General features: G+C 39.9%; 1 protein-coding gene and 1 long non-coding RNA gene across 2 annotated transcripts; both read left to right on the forward strand.

The window, feature by feature from the left end:
- Positions 1-3205: 3205 nt before the first annotated feature.
- vtnb (vitronectin b) lies at positions 3206-19287 on the forward strand. Its single transcript, XM_010899653.4, has 10 exons — positions 3206-3368; positions 3505-3606; positions 5493-5609; positions 13432-13680; positions 15510-15649; positions 16097-16253; positions 17713-17868; positions 17997-18234; positions 18692-18786; positions 18878-19287. The coding sequence occupies exons 2-10, from the start codon at positions 3549-3551 to the stop codon at positions 19000-19002; spliced, it is 1335 nt and encodes a 444-aa protein (XP_010897955.2). The 5' UTR covers positions 3206-3368; positions 3505-3548; the 3' UTR covers positions 19003-19287.
- On the forward strand, positions 11164-11487 carry LOC117594669. The gene is made up of 3 exons (XR_004575901.1): positions 11164-11189; positions 11287-11365; positions 11449-11487. It is a non-coding gene; the product is annotated as an uncharacterized LOC117594669 (long non-coding RNA).
- Positions 19288-20772: the final 1485 nt, after the last annotated feature.

A 20772-nucleotide genomic window follows, 5' to 3' on the forward strand; every position in this document is an offset into this window, starting at 1 on the left:
TTGGAGAGGGGTCAGCAAGAATGGAACATCATCCCCACTGTGAAGCATGTTGGTGGCTCACTGATGTTTTGGGGTGTGAGCTCTAGAGGTACAGGGAATGCAGCATGTTATCAGAAAATACTGGCAGACAATTTACATTCTTCTGCACGAATGCTGCACATGGGACGCTCTTGGTCATGTCTTGGTCAAGGCCAAGTTGATCCTCCAGTGGTTCCCGTAGAAAAAGGTAAGGGTTCTGGAGTGGCCATCACAGTCTCCTGACCTTAATATCATCAAGCCACTCTGGGGAGATCTTAAACATGTTATCAGAAAATACATAGTTATGGTAATAGAAAATACATTGTTATTTCCAATCCAGTGGGGGAATACAGATTGACAAAAATTTGTCACTGTCCAAATACTATTTGATGTCACTGTACATCTTGTTGGTATGATGCATTTCAGTCTGTCAAACAACCATCAGTGGCTGATATCAGAGCATGATGGTAGCAGAAATGAATTTAAGATATTACACAAGACTACACCATACCAAAACCAAATCACATAGGATCTTCCTGAAGTGTCCAACTGCAGAGAACTCACTGCTCCCTCTGGTGGATGACTGTCTTAAGAGGGAAGGGATTCAGAAGGAAAAAACGGGAGGGGGGCTTGTCTCCCTTTGGGGAGATTTTAAAGGCGCTTTTCTTGATGTACAGCTCTTGAAAGAATTAAGAGACAACTGCACCTATCTTTTTCCTTTCCAAAAAAGTCGAAAAGGAAGCTTTTGGGTGAGGAACAAAAGGGCTAAAATTAAGAGACCATTGCAAACTGAACACTTCTGTTCCTCACTCCAAACATTCCTTTTCAACTTTTTTGGAAAGGAAAGAAAAAGGTACAGTGGTATCTTAATTTTTTTCCGGAGCTGTATGTCTTTTAATATTTTTCACATGTTTTTATGTCACAAAAATATAAACAGTACAATCCAAAAACCACACCCAGAAAATCCTCAAAGTCTGGAACCCATGCCCCCTTAAAATCCATCTGAACCTATCCCCATACAGAATCATACTACTGTCTCATTAAGGCTCACAATACATTTGACTGTGGAGCCCTTTTACATTCAGAAACTCAAAGTTATAATCATTTAATGGACTAGCTGTTGATTTCTTCATCCATTCATTTTAATGAAATCTTGTAAGCAAGGCTACATGCACTTGTATTACTCTTTGGTCTCATGGGGAATTGAGAACACTATACAGAGATCAAAACGAAATTGCAACAGAAGTGCATCAGGTATTCAAAAATGAGAAACCACCACAGGCGCACATGGAGTGGAGATGATAGACAAAAAACAAAGAGCAATGTACACTTGGTAGCGTAAAAAATTCAATTCCAGGCACTGTTTTTATATGATCATCGAGCCAGCACATTAAAGGCATTTTAACTTTGAAATCAACATGAGTGCCTGGAGTTGAATTTTGTATGCTACCCAGTGTACATTGCTCTTTGCTATTTGACTATACAGAGTTCCTATAAATGACTGCACGTCCCAACAACTTCACATAATATTTCTGGCATTTTTAACTAAAATGTTCTTGCAACACACTTTCTTTTACACCTTCAATTAGATTCAGTTTCACATCAACAGGTAAGGTTCTTACCTTGACCCAGATCAGTGCATAAGTTCTTTCTCTTCCCCCCCTTCTGATGAATTTATTTTCAGTAAGAAAAACTGAAACAACACTTATATTCAAAAGGTTTCCCTTTAGCAGGGTCTGTCTAAAATGTACATTTAGTCAAAAAACGTAAAACCTAGAAACAAAACCAATAGGTTATTTTCTAATTTTGTCTCTCATAGTTGAAGTGTACCTATGATGGAAATTACAGGCCTCTCTTAAGTGGGAGAACTTGCACAATTGGTGGCTGACTAAACACTTTTTCCCCCCACTGTATGTGACTTCTAGACAGTTGGTTTACACCACAGCTAGTTTTGTCATAGCAAAGGGGGTGAATGATTATGAAATCAATTTTTTTCTGTTTTCTGTTTATATTTAATAAAGAAAAATGTGTAGATTTTATTTTCACATTGATATTATTGGATCTTTTGTGATTATCAGTGGCAAAAACTCCTGATTAAATTTATAATAACTTTGCATACATTTAAAAAAAACATTGGCTTTGTCATTGTGTGGTAGTGTGTGTTGATTATTAAGGCAAAAAAACATCTAGCCTGAATCAATTGTAGAACAATGCAGTACCATAACAAAATATGGAAAAGGTGAATGGGTCTGAATACTTTCCAAATGCACTGCATATCCCTATATGAATAGTATGATTGGTATGATGATTTTGACCTTCTAATGGGGTGTCTGACGTCCAATCGAGAGCGTAAGGGGTTCCGTATGTTTCACCATCCGTGTAAGGACATTATATATTTTTACAGGGCTGAGAGGAGATCGGTTCGGTTAAGCGAACCACTGATCAGGAAATCTAAAACCCATTTAATTCACCATGTTAACATCAGGCTGCGTGATATCTTTGTTCGGATCTGATGTGAAGTTGCAGCCTAATTAATGATTAATCACTGAAAATGAACCAGTGTTTTTTTGCCTTAAACATAGAGGGAGACCAAAAAATTCACCCCCTAGCGGCCTTAGAAGAGCCAGCTGCTCCACCTGGGTAGACCGCTTGCCATTCGGGCTCAATCACGAGTCAGCCTGAAGTGCAGACTTCATGCTCAGATTCACCCGAAACGGTTCAATAAAAATATAATTTTGTGACCACAATATACCATCATGTATTCAACAACATATATAGCCTAGTGTGAAATTATCTAATGTAACAAAGTCACATTTGTTTAATAACCCACGTTGGGAAAATGTAATATAAAATATATTGGCATTAATTAAAAGTAATTGCAGAATTTCAGAATAGGCTGGTTTTCTCTGTTCATCTTAACATCAGTAAAACAGCGAATTACGCAGCCGGTCACACGAATTTGCTTTTGGATGTTGTTTTCTCAGTCCACAAATAGACCGCTCAATATAAACAGCTGGCCTAGTTACACAAAGATTGACAGTGGTTAGCGTTAGATTCCGATAGTATACGGTCTTGCGATACACATTTTGTACCAGCAAAGTAAGTGATTATTCCAATGTGCACTTTGTCAAATAGCCTATGTGCGTAAAGCGCGCGCGGTCACGACCCTGTGTTTCACAGTGGACCACGGCGGTTCCTAGCACAGGCCAACAGCTGCAGTGTTTGATGATTATATAAGGGCGACGACAGACTGACCACTCACAAAGCAAACAACCAGCGGTGAACGACCTTTGGAGCTCCGCATCGATCTCTGATTTGCAGACAATAAAGCAGCTCCAGTGGGTCATCCGGTAAATACCCCTACTGTCACTACCGAGTAAAGTGCAGTTCGAAATCATAGACTATACTTTCTAGAAGCCATCTGTGTTTTTTGTGCATTTTATTCTTAGTTTTTCTCCGTGTGTTTCTTACATTCACTTGACGAAGGAGACCAGTCTGTGGTTTCAGGGTCTCCCGCAGCGAGAGAAAAAATGAAGCGGTCTGGGGCTCTGCTAGTGCTTGTGCTGGCCACAGCGTTTGCTGCAGAAGGTGAGCTAAACATTTTAAATGTTTCAACCTGTGAGCTGCAATAGCTTAGATTTCATGCATATATTCCTATCTACTATAACTAAAGGGTACTATAATTTAGTGTTTTACTCCAAGTAGTTGTAATTAGTAGTAAAACCAAACCCCATCACAGTGAACAAAATGCTTCGGTCAAAGCGTACTGTAATTGTATAGAATACAAGTGCATTTTATAAAATGTTATGTTCAGTGCCAGCTTTTTAGGGGCCCTAAGCAACATTTTATTTTGGGCCCCCTCTCCACTCAGTCGGAGGCTCCCTAGCATCAGAAGCCCTCTAGCGGTTGGGGGCCCTAAGCAACCACTTATGTGACTTTATACCTGGAGCTGGAAATGTTTATGAGACATTAACTGATCATTTCTAACATAGGTAGGCCTACCTTTAAACACTTTATAACTAATTTGGATATTGGGCAAATAGCACCTCATGTGCAAATGTATCAATAAAAATGACAGCTGTTGAATTTAACCAATAGCAAAGAGGAACCATTTCCAGTGGAACTGACCTGCCCATTGATTAATATATTGAATAAAAGTTATGCATACACAATGAGCTTGTGCCAAAAGCTATCCAAGAAACATATTTTAAACAGTGTTACCCAATATAGTTAAGATATTTAGTAAGCCTTACCAAACATATTGTCGCCAGGTCACCGTAATTCTGAACACCTGTTGTCGATTGCACTTGTCATGTTCACCTGTATATATGACACTTTGTTTTCTTTGTTTTGTTGTGAGGTATAGTTAGTTGCTGCTACTCTACTGAGCCTTTCTTTTTGATTCTTTATCCTTAAAATGTGGTTATCTAACGGTTACAATCATGACTACCCTTACTATGTTCTCAAGCCTACTCCTCTTGTGCCTTTGTTTTACGGTTTACCTGGTTTAGACCTTCGCCTGTATTCTGACTACGCCGCTTGGATTCTGCTTTTGTACCGTTGCCTTCATTAAAATGTGTGCTTCATTTTTGAATCCACTCAAGTCTCCCTGAGGTTCTTTGCAATAAGGCATGCGTACCCTCTCCACTCAAATAACTCCAGCAAGCCAACTGCACACCACTATGGACCAACAAAATGATTAATGGAAAGAGATGGAGAAAAGTCTAATGATGTTAGGTAGCTTGGCTTTCATCAGTCCTACAATCCATGTAACTTTTCTGCGTAAGCACTGTCTCCATCACAAATCCACATAGGCAACATTTTAATGTTCTTGTTCAGCCACAAGTGCGTGTTCATGTTGGAGATGAAGCGTACTTCCTGTTTTCAAGTAAATTCAAAGATTTTTGTTATAACAATACACCCTGGTCTAATTACCAGTAATTTTGTTGGCCTTTCGTTTTTATAGTTTGTCATGCCATCCCATTTTTGTTGAGCGTGCTGAATTTTGTGCTTGTTCTTTTTTTGTATCCACAGCTGCATGTCCTGTTGTATAGGACAATAAGTTTGGACCAAACCAAATTTAACCAACTTACCTGGTTAAATAACAGTACAAATTCTGGAATAATTGTTAGATATACATTAGTGGTCCTTTTTAAGCAAAAATTGCAGTTGGAACAGATAAACCTGGTTTTAGACCTGGACAAGCGACTTCATTGGTGGTTGGTTCTAAAGACAAAAAAAGAAATAAATGATATTCTCTAAATCCCAAATTGTTTTAGATTATCCTAAAATGTCTACACTAAATGGTTCTGTTCTACAACCTGTGTCTACGTACAAATTACCTTGAGTAAGATTTTATTTGGATATTCAATCCATAGATGCTTTACAGACTGGATACAGACTATCAAAAACATTTTAAATATAACTTACTAACCCTAACCTATACCCTTTTCTGGTCTTTCCTGTCTGCCAAGAATCGTGTGTGGGTCGCTGTAACAGCTTCAACCCCAGGAACAAGTGCCAGTGTGACTCCTTGTGCCACTATTACGGTAGCTGCTGTGTGGACTTTGACACTGCCTGCCCTAAAAAGAGTAAGAAAGATGTTTTGCTTGTCAACATATCATGGTTGTCATGATATGGTGGTCTTATGTACAGTATATCTTATTCAGTGTAAATGTGTTTTCAGGGATGGGCAGTGTTTGTGATACATTTGTATTTGAAAGGGTTGATGAAAATGGCTTCATATTTTGTGTCAAAATACTTCAGTGTTTGGTATTTTGTATTTTAAAAATACTGTAAAATGCTTTGTGAGACATCTACATGATGACCATATGATCATAAAAATGCTGCATACTCAGTAATTTGTCCAGATTTGCTGAGATCAGAACAGAAAATGTATCCATACCCGAAGAAGGTCAAGGTGAGAAACCTTTAGGTTGCCAACTTTCCATCGGTTTTTAGTATAAATTGCTGAAATGTTTTACAGTTCATGTTAAGTTTTGGTGTTCATTCTAGTAGCCTAGGCTAAATTGTTTAGTTTCAGTGTTTCAGTGTTGTTCAACATGTTATAATGCCACAATATGGTGTAACTTGTTAAATGCACATACAGTGCATGTGCCTTATTGTCATTAACACTCACTCATGCTTACTTTCACACTCACACTTAAGATTGACGGTTTTTGGTAGAACCTTTAACTGTTTTGGAATGCTTGGTCTATAGTATTCTCTATTGTAGTATTCTCTATTGGAGTTTAAGTAAATGTTCTTACTACACTATTAATGTGTATATTCTGAGGCTCTCAGTAGATTCAGTGGTTAGAGTTGGGTCAATGCTCCTTGACAATTTCTTTTGCTACTTTTTGATTATGTTTCTGGCTACATTTAAAATAAAAACATATTGATCATTTACTGTTGACAAAGTGCTACAATGTTTGTTTTCAACTTCCAAATAGGTGTCCAATGATTAATAAATCAATTATTGATTGCTAAGTGATTGTACCCTAATTGAAGTAGCTGTTTAATAGGATCAGGATTTTGGATTCCATTGCATGAATGGCTGCCTGACACAATTTAGACTGCTCAAAAAAAATTAAGGGAACACATCATCACACTATGGCATAATCACACTTCATGGGATCAATCTGTCCAGTTAGGATGCATAAGCAATTGTGACTGTTTTGGTGCAAACGAAAGTGACAACAGGTGCACTGGAGAAGCAACAGCAAGACAACCCCCAAAAAGGGAATGGTCTTGCAGGTGGTGGCCACAGACTATTGTTCTCTCTCCTTATCCTTCCTGACTGATTCTTCTCTAGTTTTGCCTTTTGTTAGTGTCCTTGCCACTACTGGTAGAATGAGGCGATACCTGCAGCCAATTCAGGTTGCTCAGGTAGTCCAGCTCCTCCAGGATGCCACATCCATATGTGCTGTCACAAGAAGTTTTCCTGTGTCACCCAGAACAGTCTCAAGAGCATAGAGGAGAAGAGGAGATACCAGGAAATGGGCCGTTACATGTGGAGTGCTGGACAGGGCCGTAGACGGGCATCAACCCAGCAGCAGGACCCTCTACCCAGTATCTGCTCCTTTGTTTGAGGAGCTGGGACCTGTGTTCACAGCCCAGCACTGTGCAGCTTGATCAGCATTTACCAGTGAACACCAGAATTGCCTGTAACATCATCTAGCATGACCAGTTTGGCGGTGGATCAGTGATGATCTGGGGAGGCATATCCTTGGAGGGTCACACAGATCTCTACATGCTAGACAATGGTACCCTGACTGCTATTAGGTACCAGGATGAAATCCACATCATCAGACCTTACGCTGGTGCAGTGGGCTCTGGGTTCCTCCTTGTGCAGGACAATGCCCATCCTCATGTGGCCAGAGTGTGTAGGCAATTCCTGGATGACCAAGGCATAATGCCATTGATTGGCCCTTGTGTTCCCCAGATCTGAATTCAATTGAGAACCTCTGGGACAGTATGTATTGGTACATCCGACACTGCCAAGTAGCTCCATTGACTGTCCAGGAGCTCACTAATGCCCATATCCAGGTCAGTGTTATGAATGACAGTTTGCTAATGACTCCAGGCTTCTTATGAATTACTTGTTTGTCACTGAATCAGTTTTGAGGATGCAAAGTAGGCCCTTCATTACCAAACACCAAGTACATTACGGTACATTATGAGTCATTAGCAAACTGTTAGTTAAACATTAAACTGTTGGTTACTTTAAAAATCTTCATTTGGGTGATCACAGGGATAGGGGAATAATTAATGTGTTAACTGGTTGCATTTGTTGGTTTTATCGCATGTCTCGTTAAGCAGAGAAAAGCTGTTGCTATCAAATACTGTCTACTTAATCAACTGAGTCAATGTACTGGTTAAGGAATAGATCAAATAGGCAGATAGATCGAAGGTCTGCAAGGTGATTTCATGCTTCCTTTTAAAAGTATTTTTTAAATACAAAAATACTGTAGTTTATTGCCGGACCGCGTAAGCGGAGCCGGCCTAGAAGTGCAAATGTCTCTGACTGAGTGAGTGGCTGACTACCCACCCCTTGTTAAATAGCATAATGGTTAGAGACCGGAACAACAGGACCCGCATTCGCGTCCTGTAACAGTCAAAAGAGGTTCAGGACAGACAAAAACGTTGCTGGCTACAACCCTACGTAGCTACGTAATAGGAAGCCTAAAATAAAACGGTTCTGGTGGATAGACAAACACTTCGCTGGCTTCACGATTCCCTCATCTTTTCATTTGACAAAAAAGTCAGTTATCGTTAGTGATGGCCATTTGAGTCTTCATTACAGTTCTTCTAGCAGCAGGATATTATGCTAGCAGTGCTAACTCAGATTTTCATTTTCAAAATAAAATCATCTTTGAACCAAATTAGTTAATATAGTTAACAATCTAGTCTGCAAATGTTATGTTTAATGTCCGTTCCATTGTTATTCTTGTCTGTTTTTTTTCACAGACTAGATTGTCAACTATATTGCTTTATACATTAAAATGTTGGCTTTTATTGTGATAATGAAAATCTGAGTTCTGCTAACATATCAATATCCTGCTGCTAAAATAACGCTAATTAAGCATTCAATGGCCATCACTAGTTATCGTCATGCATATTGACTGTATCAGTGTCATTCACGAATGGCTAATTAGCTGTTAAAACGGCCAGTGGCAAAAGAGGATTTGTTCAGGAAAGACAAAAACCTCGCTGGCTACAACCTTGGGTAGCTATGTTATGGGAAGTCTAAAATGAAACTGTTAACTGTTATATTGCGACTATTTCTGGTGGATTTTCGAATTATGTCTCAGGATTTGTTCAGGATAGACAAACGAAAAGTCAGTTATCGTCACCTGTATTGATACAGTAGTTCCCAGATTGCAAAAAATATCTGCACGGCTTCTTTTTGCCGCCGGCCCTAAGCTGTCGGCTATAGGTGCGTCTGGGTGGCGGGGATGAAACGTTTGCCGCCGAATACGTCATTCCCATTTCTTACGAGATGCTTCCGGCAATCAGCCGGCGGTCCGACTGCTTCATTTTCTCTGATGGTTGCCTCGGTCTAATGCAGTGGTTCCCAACCAGGGGTACAAGGACCCCTGGGGGTACTTAGCCTCTCCACAGGGGGTACTTGAAAACACTCATGACACCATAGACTTACTAGTGAAATGAACATGAGGGGGTACTTCAACTCCAAGGAGTGCAAAATCTTTTTGGGGGTACAGTAACTGAAAAGGGTTGGGAGCCACTGGTCTAATGGACCGCGTCCGTCTGGCGGCTAGCCACTTTGAAATACAAGGCTACTCTCAAAATCGACCAGCCATGTTGGTTTCGACACACATTTGCATCAGTTCGTTGCTCAATCGCGAGTTATTACAGCCTGCAGTTTGCTAGCTAGCAAAGTCTTCGACTACCATCGTTTAAGTAAGTACATGTTTCCTTTTTGTGTAATGTTATGTTATGTTTACATTGTTTTTAGTTTTTATATTTAAAATCTGTAGTAATCTTTGTTCTTGCCTAATTAGTTCAGCTAAAGTAGCCTTGTTTACGCAATGTTGCTAGTACATGTAGAAATGTAACTAGCTACAGTAGGTAGCCAAAGCTTTACATCTAGAAAGACTAAGTTTAACTTTTGATGTTTTCTTACAAAAATAACCATGTATATAGGTTGTTTAAATGATTTTGTTTGCCTGAACAAGTATGCTGCTAGTCCAGTAGCTAGAGTGGCTAGCACATGCTATTTTTGCCTTTGTTACAGTACACACTGTGGCTAGCATGTTTTGTGCTGTGTTGCTACTGTACTGGATTTAAGGCGATTGTGATTTCTAATTCTCTGAACTGCTGTATTTTTTTGTTTGAGGACAATTCTGTGTTCACTTGAATCACTACACTCAATGAATACATTTTATTTGTAACAATTTCACTAATCCACATTTGGCTGATAATATACACAGCATAGCTACTGTATATTCCTAACAATCCGGTTTTGTTCACGTTTTCTTGCAGCTACCTTGACCAGAGCATAACCGGTTATCTTCACCCAAATGACCTACTGTTGGACAATTGTTTTGGCTTTAAAGGTAAATGCATTGTTAGTCGCAATGTCTAGTTACTGGGCCAAAAGGAAAATAATATTGACATTGCAGCTGCAAACAATGCTCTACTTGCTGTTATTCCCGACTTTGACCAAGTAAATCCTCATGTAAATGAAAATCAACATGGAATTGCTTCCTGTTTATGGTGCATAACTGACTCTTTCATTCATTATTCCCTGATCTAGAATCTTGGCAAGAGGCGATGAGATATTTGGTGTGCTTCCAAACAGGTTCCAGCGTTGAAACGACGGACGATGACAAGAAGGGAAAGCGAATGAGAATCTCAAATTCCAAGTACAGACCCCAGGCCTCTTCTGATGAAGTGGAGTCTAGTCTTCCAGATGCAACAGCAGTGCCGTTGTTTCGAAAACCTCTTTTGAGATTTGAAAACATAACGAGGTTTCAGTGCTGATCCATGCTCCAGAAGTTGCATCGATACCAGAAAACCAGGAAAAAGTTGAGCCATCTGTAGACTTCAGAGCTGGTATGTAAAATGTATTGCTGTGATGCTTAATTTGTGATCCTGCAACTAAACTATACCCTTTGTTAGATTTTCAAATTTCTCATCCCTCTTTCTCAGAACCAGGTTTCTCCCCAGTAATCCAGACTCCTCTTCACAGAGCCAAGAGTTTGAGTACAAATAAGTGATGTTTTTTGTCCTGGAAACTATTGCTTCTATTTAAGATGAGGAATCCTTTTATCCATAATCTGTTTTTCATTAGGGCACTTTACTTTCTGGATGAAAGGTGTCGAGGTGTGTTGTACATTCCATTAGCTTTGCACAGTTCAATTATTGTTTCATTACTAAATATGCAATCTCTGCAGTGAAATGAAAGTTATGTTTGTTCCCCCAGCTCGTCAAGTACTAAGCTTTACACCCCCAGCAGCAAATTTACCCTGGCAGCATAGGGTGAAAATGCTGGAGGTATGTAATACCTTGCGCTAAACTAAGTGTTACATTTAAGTCCAATTCATTAAATGTATGCAATAACTTCAAACATATTTTTACTTCAATGATTATCAATAGGAGAAAGTCATCGCTATCTCGTGTACAGCATGAAGTTTTCAGCTATGAAGGTATATTCTAGTCCTATGTCTTAATGTCCAGTTTTTTTAACAATATTGAAAATGGTGCCTTTAGTTGTTTTTTTATTTATTTAATTTTTTAATGTAGATTTCCAGAGACTCCAGAATGAAAACCAAGATCTTTAGGGAGGAGAACCAAGCCCAGAGGGAAGGCAATGCACGAGCAGGTAAGAACATGCACTCTTTCTTAAATTTATCTTTTTTGTGTGTAATGTAGGTTCAGAATTACCATATGCCTTTCATTTTGTAGCTTCGGATGACAGCGGCTCACTTCAAGAGCAGGTGAAACAAGTTGGGACAATGTTGAAGACGTTTGCTTGCACTGGGCAATCAGGTACCACTTGCAAACCACCTGTGGTTGTTGATTTAATTCCCACTGGGGCCACCTGTACATGTAGTAGACCTAGATATATATGTCATAGTTTAGTATTTGAGGGACCAGGACTGACTACTTTATTCTGGGAACCCCTTGTAGGTGTGTTATGTGTTTCCTGAAAGGAGCATCTGACCGTGAAGGCGGAAAAAGGGGCTGCACAGCTGAGAGGGACCCACAGCCGACCCCTTAAACCTAGGCTGACTACTGACACCTCAGCATCACTGAACTGGAACACTTTCTTTATCCTGCAGTCAGTAACATCAAGAAGCCAGAAGTGCCAGACTACACTCACACAAACCACACTATTCACTGTGGATTTTTTATTTATTTTTGTATTTTAACTTAAGTATTGGCTTATTTCATTCCGTCAGTGCTTAACGATTCTATTATAGTTTGTAAATCCTATTTCATACCTGTTACTTGATATTGCACATTAACTAGTACCAAAATTCTACTTTCATTCCATCAGTGTGCTTAACTGTTTCTATTAAAAAATAGCTTGGAAATCCTATTTCATACCTCTGATACTTGATATTGCACATTACCTGGTACCAAATATTCTACTTACTCTGTTTTTAACATTAGCTTTTTTCATTCCGTCACAGTGCTTAACTGTTATTCTATTGTTAAATATAGCTTGTAAATCTTTGTGCCACAGGTCAGCATTGCAGTTATAATGGTCTGTTCTACTACTGTTTTTACCTCAGTATTTTTATATATACATATGTATATGTGTATATATGTGTGTGTGTGTGTGTGTGTGTCAAGTTTTATTTATCACAAATACAAGAAACACAGATCTTATTGCAGCACAGTGTAAATCTTGTGCCCCAGGTCAGCAATGCCATTATAATGGTCTATTCTACTCCAGAGCTTTACTTGAAATTATTACCACTTGTCCTATTGTTAGAAATGGCTTGAAATTTTTTTTAATTTTTATATATAATTTTTTTTTTTTTTATATTTATATTTCAGTGATCTGACACATCTTGTTTCAGTGACAGTTACTGTACTGTACTGAAATGTGGAATTAAAACGCCAAATGGAAATTTGTCTGGTTTGATCAATCATTATTCTTGACAAACTGCATGCTATAAATGTTAAATTATACAAGAGGCAGATCTCTCGAAAATAGCGTTTGGAAGGTCCACCTTTGGTATAACGGCGGTTGGCACGCGGGCTGGCCTCAGAAAAAAGGCGGTAGGAAGGCGGCTGCCGCTTTTTTAATAGCGGCTGCCGCTGGCATTGACAGTAGAAGACATTCTGACGCTTCTACTGTCTCTGGAGGACCGCTGCTGGTCCGCCGACTCATTGCTATCTGGGTTATTGTCTGATAATCAGCTGTTGGCTAATAAGCTGTTAACAAGGCCAGTGGCAAAAGCTATAAAGTTCATAGATGCTATTTGTGGTGGAAGTGAACTTAATAAGAAACGTTACTCACTTTAACAATACTTAATGGCGTATGGCGACATATTTCTTGCTAAAAAGCTTTTAAAATGGCCAGTGGCAAAAGGCATAAAGTTCATAGATACTATTTGTGGTGGAGGTAAACTTAATAAGAAATATTACTCAGTTTGACACTAATGAAGGGTGTCTAAGAAAATATTTAAACTTGGTGTGATGTTAATGAGTGAAAATGATATATTCAACATATTCCATTGCGGGTCAGCAGAACTAGGCTTGCCTGGTTCCATTTTTTGATCCATGGTGTGGCTGCTGTATTATTTTTTTTTTCATACACTTAAAATGAAGGTGTTCGGTAGCTTATTTTAAGATACATTTTGATGTATATATGAAACTGCTGTCCATATAAAGTATGCAACAGATAATATATTTGTAAATATATTTTCTTGTTAGTTGCCCGTGGTGACACTTTTGATGCCCCAGAGGATGTCATGAAACCCACCCCTAATGTGGTTCACACTGACTTTGGGATCACAACCATTCCCCCGACCATGAACACAACTGCTGCCCCGACCATTACTCCGTCTCCAACCACTACCCACGACCCCACCCATCCCCCCGATCCAGAGGCAGAGCCCTGCAGTGGGAAGCCCTTTGACGCCTTCCTCCAGCTGAAAAATGGATCAATCTACGCATTCAGAGGTGAGGGGGACTGTGAAAGGTTAGTGTAAGTATACAGGTGCTGGTAATATAATTAGAATATCATCAAAAAGTTGATTTATTTTAGTAATTCCATTCAAAAAGTGAAACTTGTATGATGTATACATTCATTCCACACAGAGTGATATATTTCAAGTGTTTATTTCTTTTAATTTTGATGATTATAACTGACAACTAATGAAAATCCCAAATTCAGTATCTCAGAAAATTAGAATATTTTGAAAAGTTTCAATATTGACGACATCTGGTGCCACACATTTATCAGCTAATTAACCAAAAAACACCTGCAAACGCCTTTAAATCGTCTCTCAGTCTATTTCTGTAGGCAACACAATCATGGAGAAGACTGCTGACTTGACAGCTGTTCAAAAGACGACCATTGACACCTTGCACAAGGAGGGCAAGACACAAAAGGTCATAGCTAAAGAGGCTGGCTGTTCACAGAGCTCTGTGTCCAAGCACATTTATAGAGAGGTGAAGTGAAGTAAAAGATGTGGTAGAAAAAAGTGTACAAGTAATAGGGATAACCGCACCCTGGAGAGGATTGTGAAACAAAACCCATTCAAAATTGTGGGGGAGATTCACAAAGAGTGGACTGCAGCTAGAGTCAGTGATTTAAGAACCACCACACTCAGACATATGCAAGACATGGGTTTCAGCTGTCGCATTCCTTGTGTGAAGCCACTCTTGAACAAGACACAGCATCAGAAGCATCTCGCCTGGGCTAAAGACAAAAAGGACTAGACTGCTGCTGAGTTATGTTGTCTGATGAAAGTAAATTTTGCATTTCCTTTGGAAATCAAGGTCCCAGAGTCTGGAGGAAGAGAGGAGAGGCACAGAATCCACGTTGCTTGAAGTCCAGTGTAAAGTTTCCACAGTTAGTGATGGTTTGGGGTGCCATGTCATCTGCTGGTGTTGGTCCACTGTGTTTTCTGAGGTCCAAGGTCATCACAGCCGTCTACCAGGAAGTTTTAGAGCACTTCTTGCTTCCTGCTGCTGACCAACTTTATGGAGATGCAGATTTCATTTTCCAACAGGACTTGGCACCTGCACACAGTGCCAAAGCTACCAGTACCTGGTTTAAGGACCATGGTATCCCTGTTCTTAATTGGCCAGCAAACTCGCATGACCTTAACTCTATAGAAAATCTATGGGGTACTGTGAAGAGGAAGATGCGATACGCCAGACCCAACAATGCAGAAGAGCTGAAGGCCACTATCAGAGCAACCTGGGCTCTCATAACACCTGAGCAGTGCCACAGACTGATCGACTCCATGCCACACCGCATTGCTGCATTAATTCAGGCAAAAGGAGCCCCAAATAAGTATTGAGTGCTGTACATGCTCATACTTTTCATGTTCATACTTTTCAGTTGGCCAACATTTCTAAAAAGCATTTTTTTGTATTGGTCTTAAGTAATATTAAAATTTTCAGAGATACTAAATTTGGGATTTTTATTAGTTTTCAGTAATAATTATCACAATTAAATGAAATAAACATTTGAAATATATCAGTCTGTGTGTAATGAATGAATATAATATACAAGTTTCACTTTTTGAATGGAATTACTGAAATAAATGAACTTTTTGATGATATTCAAATTTTATGACCAGCACCTGTAAGTGTTCTTCATGTTGACTTTTCATTTCTTTCATCTCTCTGCTACTCTGTGTAACTCTCTCTTTCTCGGTCTGTCTCTCTCTGTCTCGGTCTGTCTCTCTCTGTCTGTCTCTCTCTTTCTGTCTCTCTTACACTGTCTCTATTGTTTCTCCTGTAACCCTCGTCTTCAAAGCGTGCTCCTTCTCTTACAGGTGATTATTTCTTTGAGATGGACGAGAAAGCAGTTGTCCCCGGATACCCCAAACTGATCCAGGATGTGTGGGGAATCAGGGGACCTATAGATGCTGCCTTCACTCGCATTAACTGTGAGGGAAAGACCTACATTTTCAAGGTAGGCTAACACCTTTCAAAGTCTCTTATTTGCATAAGCTACCACTTTTTTCACAACTCACAACACTGACACATTGTCCTTTATCTTAATGTATTGACCTTTAACAAAACTAACACTGCTTTGTTAAAGGGATCGTTTATCTTAAAGTAAATATTTCCAAATGGTCACCGTAAAGACCCCCAGCCAGTCCACTTCTTTGATGTATTTCTGAACTTAAACAGTTGGCTCCGAAAATCGTCAAGCTCTTCACGAGGACTGATTTAGATCTTCTACGTTGGTTGAATAAGCAGTGCTAGTTATGGACTATATAAAAAAATGACTGGTAGTGGATAACTCTTTGAGGAGTTTGATATCAAGCTGAGGTCTGATGAAATAAATCCCAAACTAACAGAAAATTGGTCTTTGAAATTGAAGTATATTTTCAGGCTTTCATGTATATGCTTTCAGGGAAGTAAGTACTGGCGTTTTGAGGATGATGTCCTAGATGATGACTACCCTCGGGACATTTCCGTTGGGTTTGAGAAGATTCCAACTGATGTTGATGCAGCATTTGCTGTACCAGCACCTGGTCACCATGGCAAAGAGAAGGTTTACTTCTTCAAAGGTAATGAACACACTGGTGTTGAGGATAACCTCACAACCCAGCATGGCTCATGGGGACAGGCTCCAAGAGCTCTGGGCTCCCATGCACCCATCATGTCAATAAGATTTTCATTCATATACATTTTTGATAATACAGTGTTTCTGTTGTCCAATAATCTTAGACACACAGACCAACATATTTTTCCTTTATTATGTCTTTGACCTACTACTCAGCCTCCTTATTTAACTGGAGATTAAGATAGTTACCTGAATCAAGCTGGAGTGGGATTCAAGTAACTATCTGTCACGCCCTCCGCATCCACCTCCTGAAGTCCGGGCCAGGCTTTCTTTCCCCCCCCTGCCCCTCAAGTTTCCTTACCTGCTTTTCATTCCCTCATCAGCCTGCCTTTATATACCCTGGTTTACACCTGCTATTCATTCCCTCATCAGCCTGCCTTTATATAACCTGGTTCCCGTCCGTCCGGTGCTAGATCGTTGTTATTCTCTACTACGTAGTAACGTTCACGGCCACTCCAAACCAGTTTGAGTATTCATTGTAGTTGTTCCTTCCTGCCTACCCTGTCTATCTTCGTTCCCAAGATTCCACCTTACCCAGCCTCCAAACACCTCCACCTTCCCGCCTGCCCTGCCCACCTGCCAGCCACCTGCTCTACCTAGCCACTGTCCTGTCTACCTCGCCCTACCTACCTGCCCAGCCCCCACCCCTCCAGCCTGGCCTCAGTCCTTCCATTCCAACCACCGTTACAATACCCTTTTAGTTTCCTGTGTCGTGCGCTTGGGCCCACTCGTGGCTCCCCCCGTAACACTATCTAAATATCCAGTTCATTCTAAAAATACTAAAAATGGTCATGGTAGTTAGTGAGCACAAAAAAGCAGATAAAATTGACTTAATAGCACTAAGGTAGCCTAGTGAAAACTGTGACATTTTGAAGAATAATGACATGTTTAGCTTAACAAGATTGATCATTTTGTAGCAAAGATGTACCCAGACAGTTGGAGAATTCCACCATATTTTGAGGTAGGACTAAGCCTACAGCAGACAGAATACAGAAGGATTTTATTGAAACAGTCATTGATGATAAAAACAGCTGGAAATACTCCAGCTTTCTGAAATAGGTGAATTATCCTTTCTATCTAGTGCCCCTTGTACAGTGCATTAACACTTACCCTGAGTTGTTCTTGAAGGCTTATGAAGTAATTTTTCACAACAAGCCATTATTCACCTCTGTCCCAGCCAGGAATAGGCCTTATTAGTATCACCCAACTCATGAATTGAAACTGTGCGTCCTGAGCATCAAAAGCTGCATTGTAAACCGAAACAAATTCAAAAAACACTTCACACCTGTGAAACACTGGTAAGGCAGTGAACCTTAAATCAATTGGAACAGACACCAATTTGATTCAATGCATTGCTTGACTTGATCTAAATTGATACAAAACGTTAATTTCTCTCCACCCAGACAACCAGTACTACCAGTACGAGTTCAAGCATCAGCCATCCCATGAGGAGTGTGTGCGCATGACTAAGTCCACCCCCTCTGTGCTCTTCACACGTTACACCGACCTTTACTGTGGCGATTCCTGGGAGGATATATTCACAATGCTCTTCCAAGGCCGTAAGACACAGCTGCGTGTGTGTTTATGCATTGACATTCTTCTGTGCACATGTCCAAGTGTCTCAAATGTTCAACTCTGACTCATGTCTTAACCGTAAGAACGGAACTCCTACGATCTTTCTTGGCAGAGCATGGACATAAAAAGGGCCCACAGTTCATCAACAGGGACTGGGTCGGAATCAAGTCCCCCATAGACGCTGCCATGGTGGGCCGTATCTACATCAGTTCTAAACCGACACCCTCTCCCTCCCGACCCCCCACCCCGAGGAGACAAGCCAATAGGAGGAAGAACAAGAGGCGGGGCCACAGGGGTCAGGCCAGGCAGAGTCGCTCTCTTTTTGAGGATGTTTTTTACTATGATGACTGGTAAGTACTGTATAAAGCCCAGGCCTAATGCAAAGCAGGCTTTTGTGCCAGCCCAGTAATAATCTTTCATTAATGGACTAAACAGATCTACTATTAAATCTGTTTTTTTACTAACTGATATAACACAACAGCAGTCCTGTCAATCAGTTCTGGTGTGTGTGCTCTGTTGGAACAAAAGTCTACACACATCAATGTCTTAAAATGGCATTTGTCACATTATGTTAGTCCCCATGCAGTCTTTTTTATTAGATTTCTTAATCCTCACTGTATGTTTGTAATCATTTCTGTGAGCCTCCATTGGTGCTATAAAGGCTCAGTCTGATTGTGTTGGCATCAGAAAACCAAGAAGATTTTTGTACAATGAACTGATTGGCTGAAAGTGTGGTATAGAGCTCATCCACTTACTGAACAATCAACCGTAACAATAAATCAGTTAAAAAAAGTGTTTGTGTTGCAGGATGGAGCCATTCGTGTATGACTACAGTGACTATATTACACCAACTTCACAGGACAAGATGGTACCTGTACAGAATGTCTACTTTTTCAAGAAAGGTGATAGTAACAAACATGTCATGCTCATCAAACACACACACACGCACACACACCTTTTTTGATAACCACTTTATTTGTTTTCTGTCCCCAGATAAATACTACAGAGTGGATCTCCAGACCAAAAGCGTTGACTATGCACACCCTCCTTACCCACGATCCATTGCAAAGTACTGGTTGGGCTGCAAACAACAGTCAATCCAGGCTGAGAAGAAATAGACAGTATCAGACAATAGCTAGGAAGAGGCTGACAGAAGAGGCTGACATTACTAGCTAAAATAAAATAATAGATGAAAAGCAATAGATAATTTAGCCAGAGAATGATTATACATTTTCAAAATACAGTAAGTTAAGTGCAGGGAATTAACTTGCTACAGTAGTTATTCTAGCACTGAGTTTGGGGTTACTTTTTGTTTTGTTTTTCATGAAAACATACATGAATTTAGTTTGAATGGGAAGTATAGCAAAATGAATAGGAAATATAGTTATTGACAAGGTTAGAAAAATGATTTTTTATTGAAATAATAATTGTGTCCTTCAAACTTTGCTTTTGTCAAAAAACCCTCCGTTTGCAGCAATTACAGCCTTGCAGACTTTTGGCATTCTAGTTGACAATTTGTTGTGGTAATCTAAAGAGATTTCACCCCATGATTCCTCAAGCACCTCCCACAAGTTCGATTGGCTTGATGGGTACTGAAGTACCATATAGTCAAGCTGCTCCCACAACAGCTTGAGATCCAGTGAGTTTGCTGGACACTCCATTATAGATGGAATATGAGCTGACTGTTTCTTCCCTAAATAGTTCTTACATAGTTTGGAGCTGTGCTTTGGGTCATTGTTGTGCTGTAGGAGGACATTAGCTCCAATCAATTGCCGTCCACAGGATATGGCAAGGCTTTGCAAAATGAAGTGATAGCCTTCCTTCAAGATTCCTTTTACCCTGTACAATCTCTTATTATTCCACCACCAAAGCACCCCCAGACCATCACATTGTCTCCACCGTGCTTGACAGATGGTGTCAAGCACTCCTCCAGCATCATTTAATTTGGTCTGTCTCACAAATGTTTTTCTTTGTGATCCGAACACCTCAAACTTAGATTTGTCTGTCCATAACACTTTATTCCAATCGTCCTCTGTCTGTGTTCTTTTAATCATATGTATCTATTCTTTTTATTGGCCAGTCTGAGATGTGGCTTTTTCTTGGCAACTCTGCCTAGAAGGCCAGCATCCTGGAGTCACCTCTTCACAGACGTTGAGACTAGTGTTTTGATGGTACTATTTAATGAAGCTGCCAGTTGATGCCCTGTGAAGCATCTGTTTCTCAAACTAGACACTCTAATGTATTTGTCCTCTTACTCAGTTGTGCACCGGGGCCTCCCACTCCTCTTTCTATTGGGGTTAGAGTCAGGTTGTACTGTTCTGTGAAGGGAGTAGTACGCAGCAATCTTCAGTTTCTTGTCAATTTCTCACACGGAATAGCCTTCCCAGAACAAAATAGACTGACGAGTTTCAGAAGAAAGTTCTTTGTTTCTGGCCATTTTGAGCCTGTAATCAAACCCAAAATGTATGTTGCACCAGATAGTCAACTAATCTAAAGAAGGCCAGTTTTATTGATTCGATAATCAGCACAACAGTTTCAAGCTTTAGGGTTTTCTAATGATCAGCTTTTTAAAATGATAAATGACTTGGATTAGTAAGCACAACGTGCCCTTGGACCTCAGTAGTGATGGTTGCTGATAATGGGTCCCTGTACGCCTACGTAGATATTCCATAAACAAATCTGCCGTTTCCAGCTACAATAATAATTTCCAACATTACCTGACCAGTTTGATGTTATTTTAAAGGACAAAAAAATTTGCTTTTATTTAAAAAACAAGGACATTTCTAAGTGACCCCAAACCTTTGAACAGTAGTGTATATTTAGTGATAAAATTAAAGATGAATGATCTTTCTGTTTTAGTCCGTTTCTGTATCACTCTTTGATACCAT

This window comes from Esox lucius, chromosome 7, assembly GCF_011004845.1.
Source record: "Esox lucius isolate fEsoLuc1 chromosome 7, fEsoLuc1.pri, whole genome shotgun sequence".
Taxonomy (NCBI): domain Eukaryota; kingdom Metazoa; phylum Chordata; class Actinopteri; order Esociformes; family Esocidae; genus Esox; species Esox lucius.

Bases quoted from the DNA above. Each gene is read 5' to 3' on its own strand.
- vtnb (XM_010899653.4), top strand. From the start codon at position 3,549: ATGAAGCGGTCTGGGGCTCTGCTAGTGCTTGTGCTGGCCACAGCGTTT. The intron at 3,607-5,492 runs GTGAGCTAAACA...CTGTCTGCCAAG, and splicing joins CACAGCGTTTGCTGCAGAAG to AATCGTGTGTGGGTCGCTGT. The intron at 18,787-18,877 runs GTGATAGTAACA...TTCTGTCCCCAG, and splicing joins TGTCTACTTTTTCAAGAAAG to ATAAATACTACAGAGTGGAT.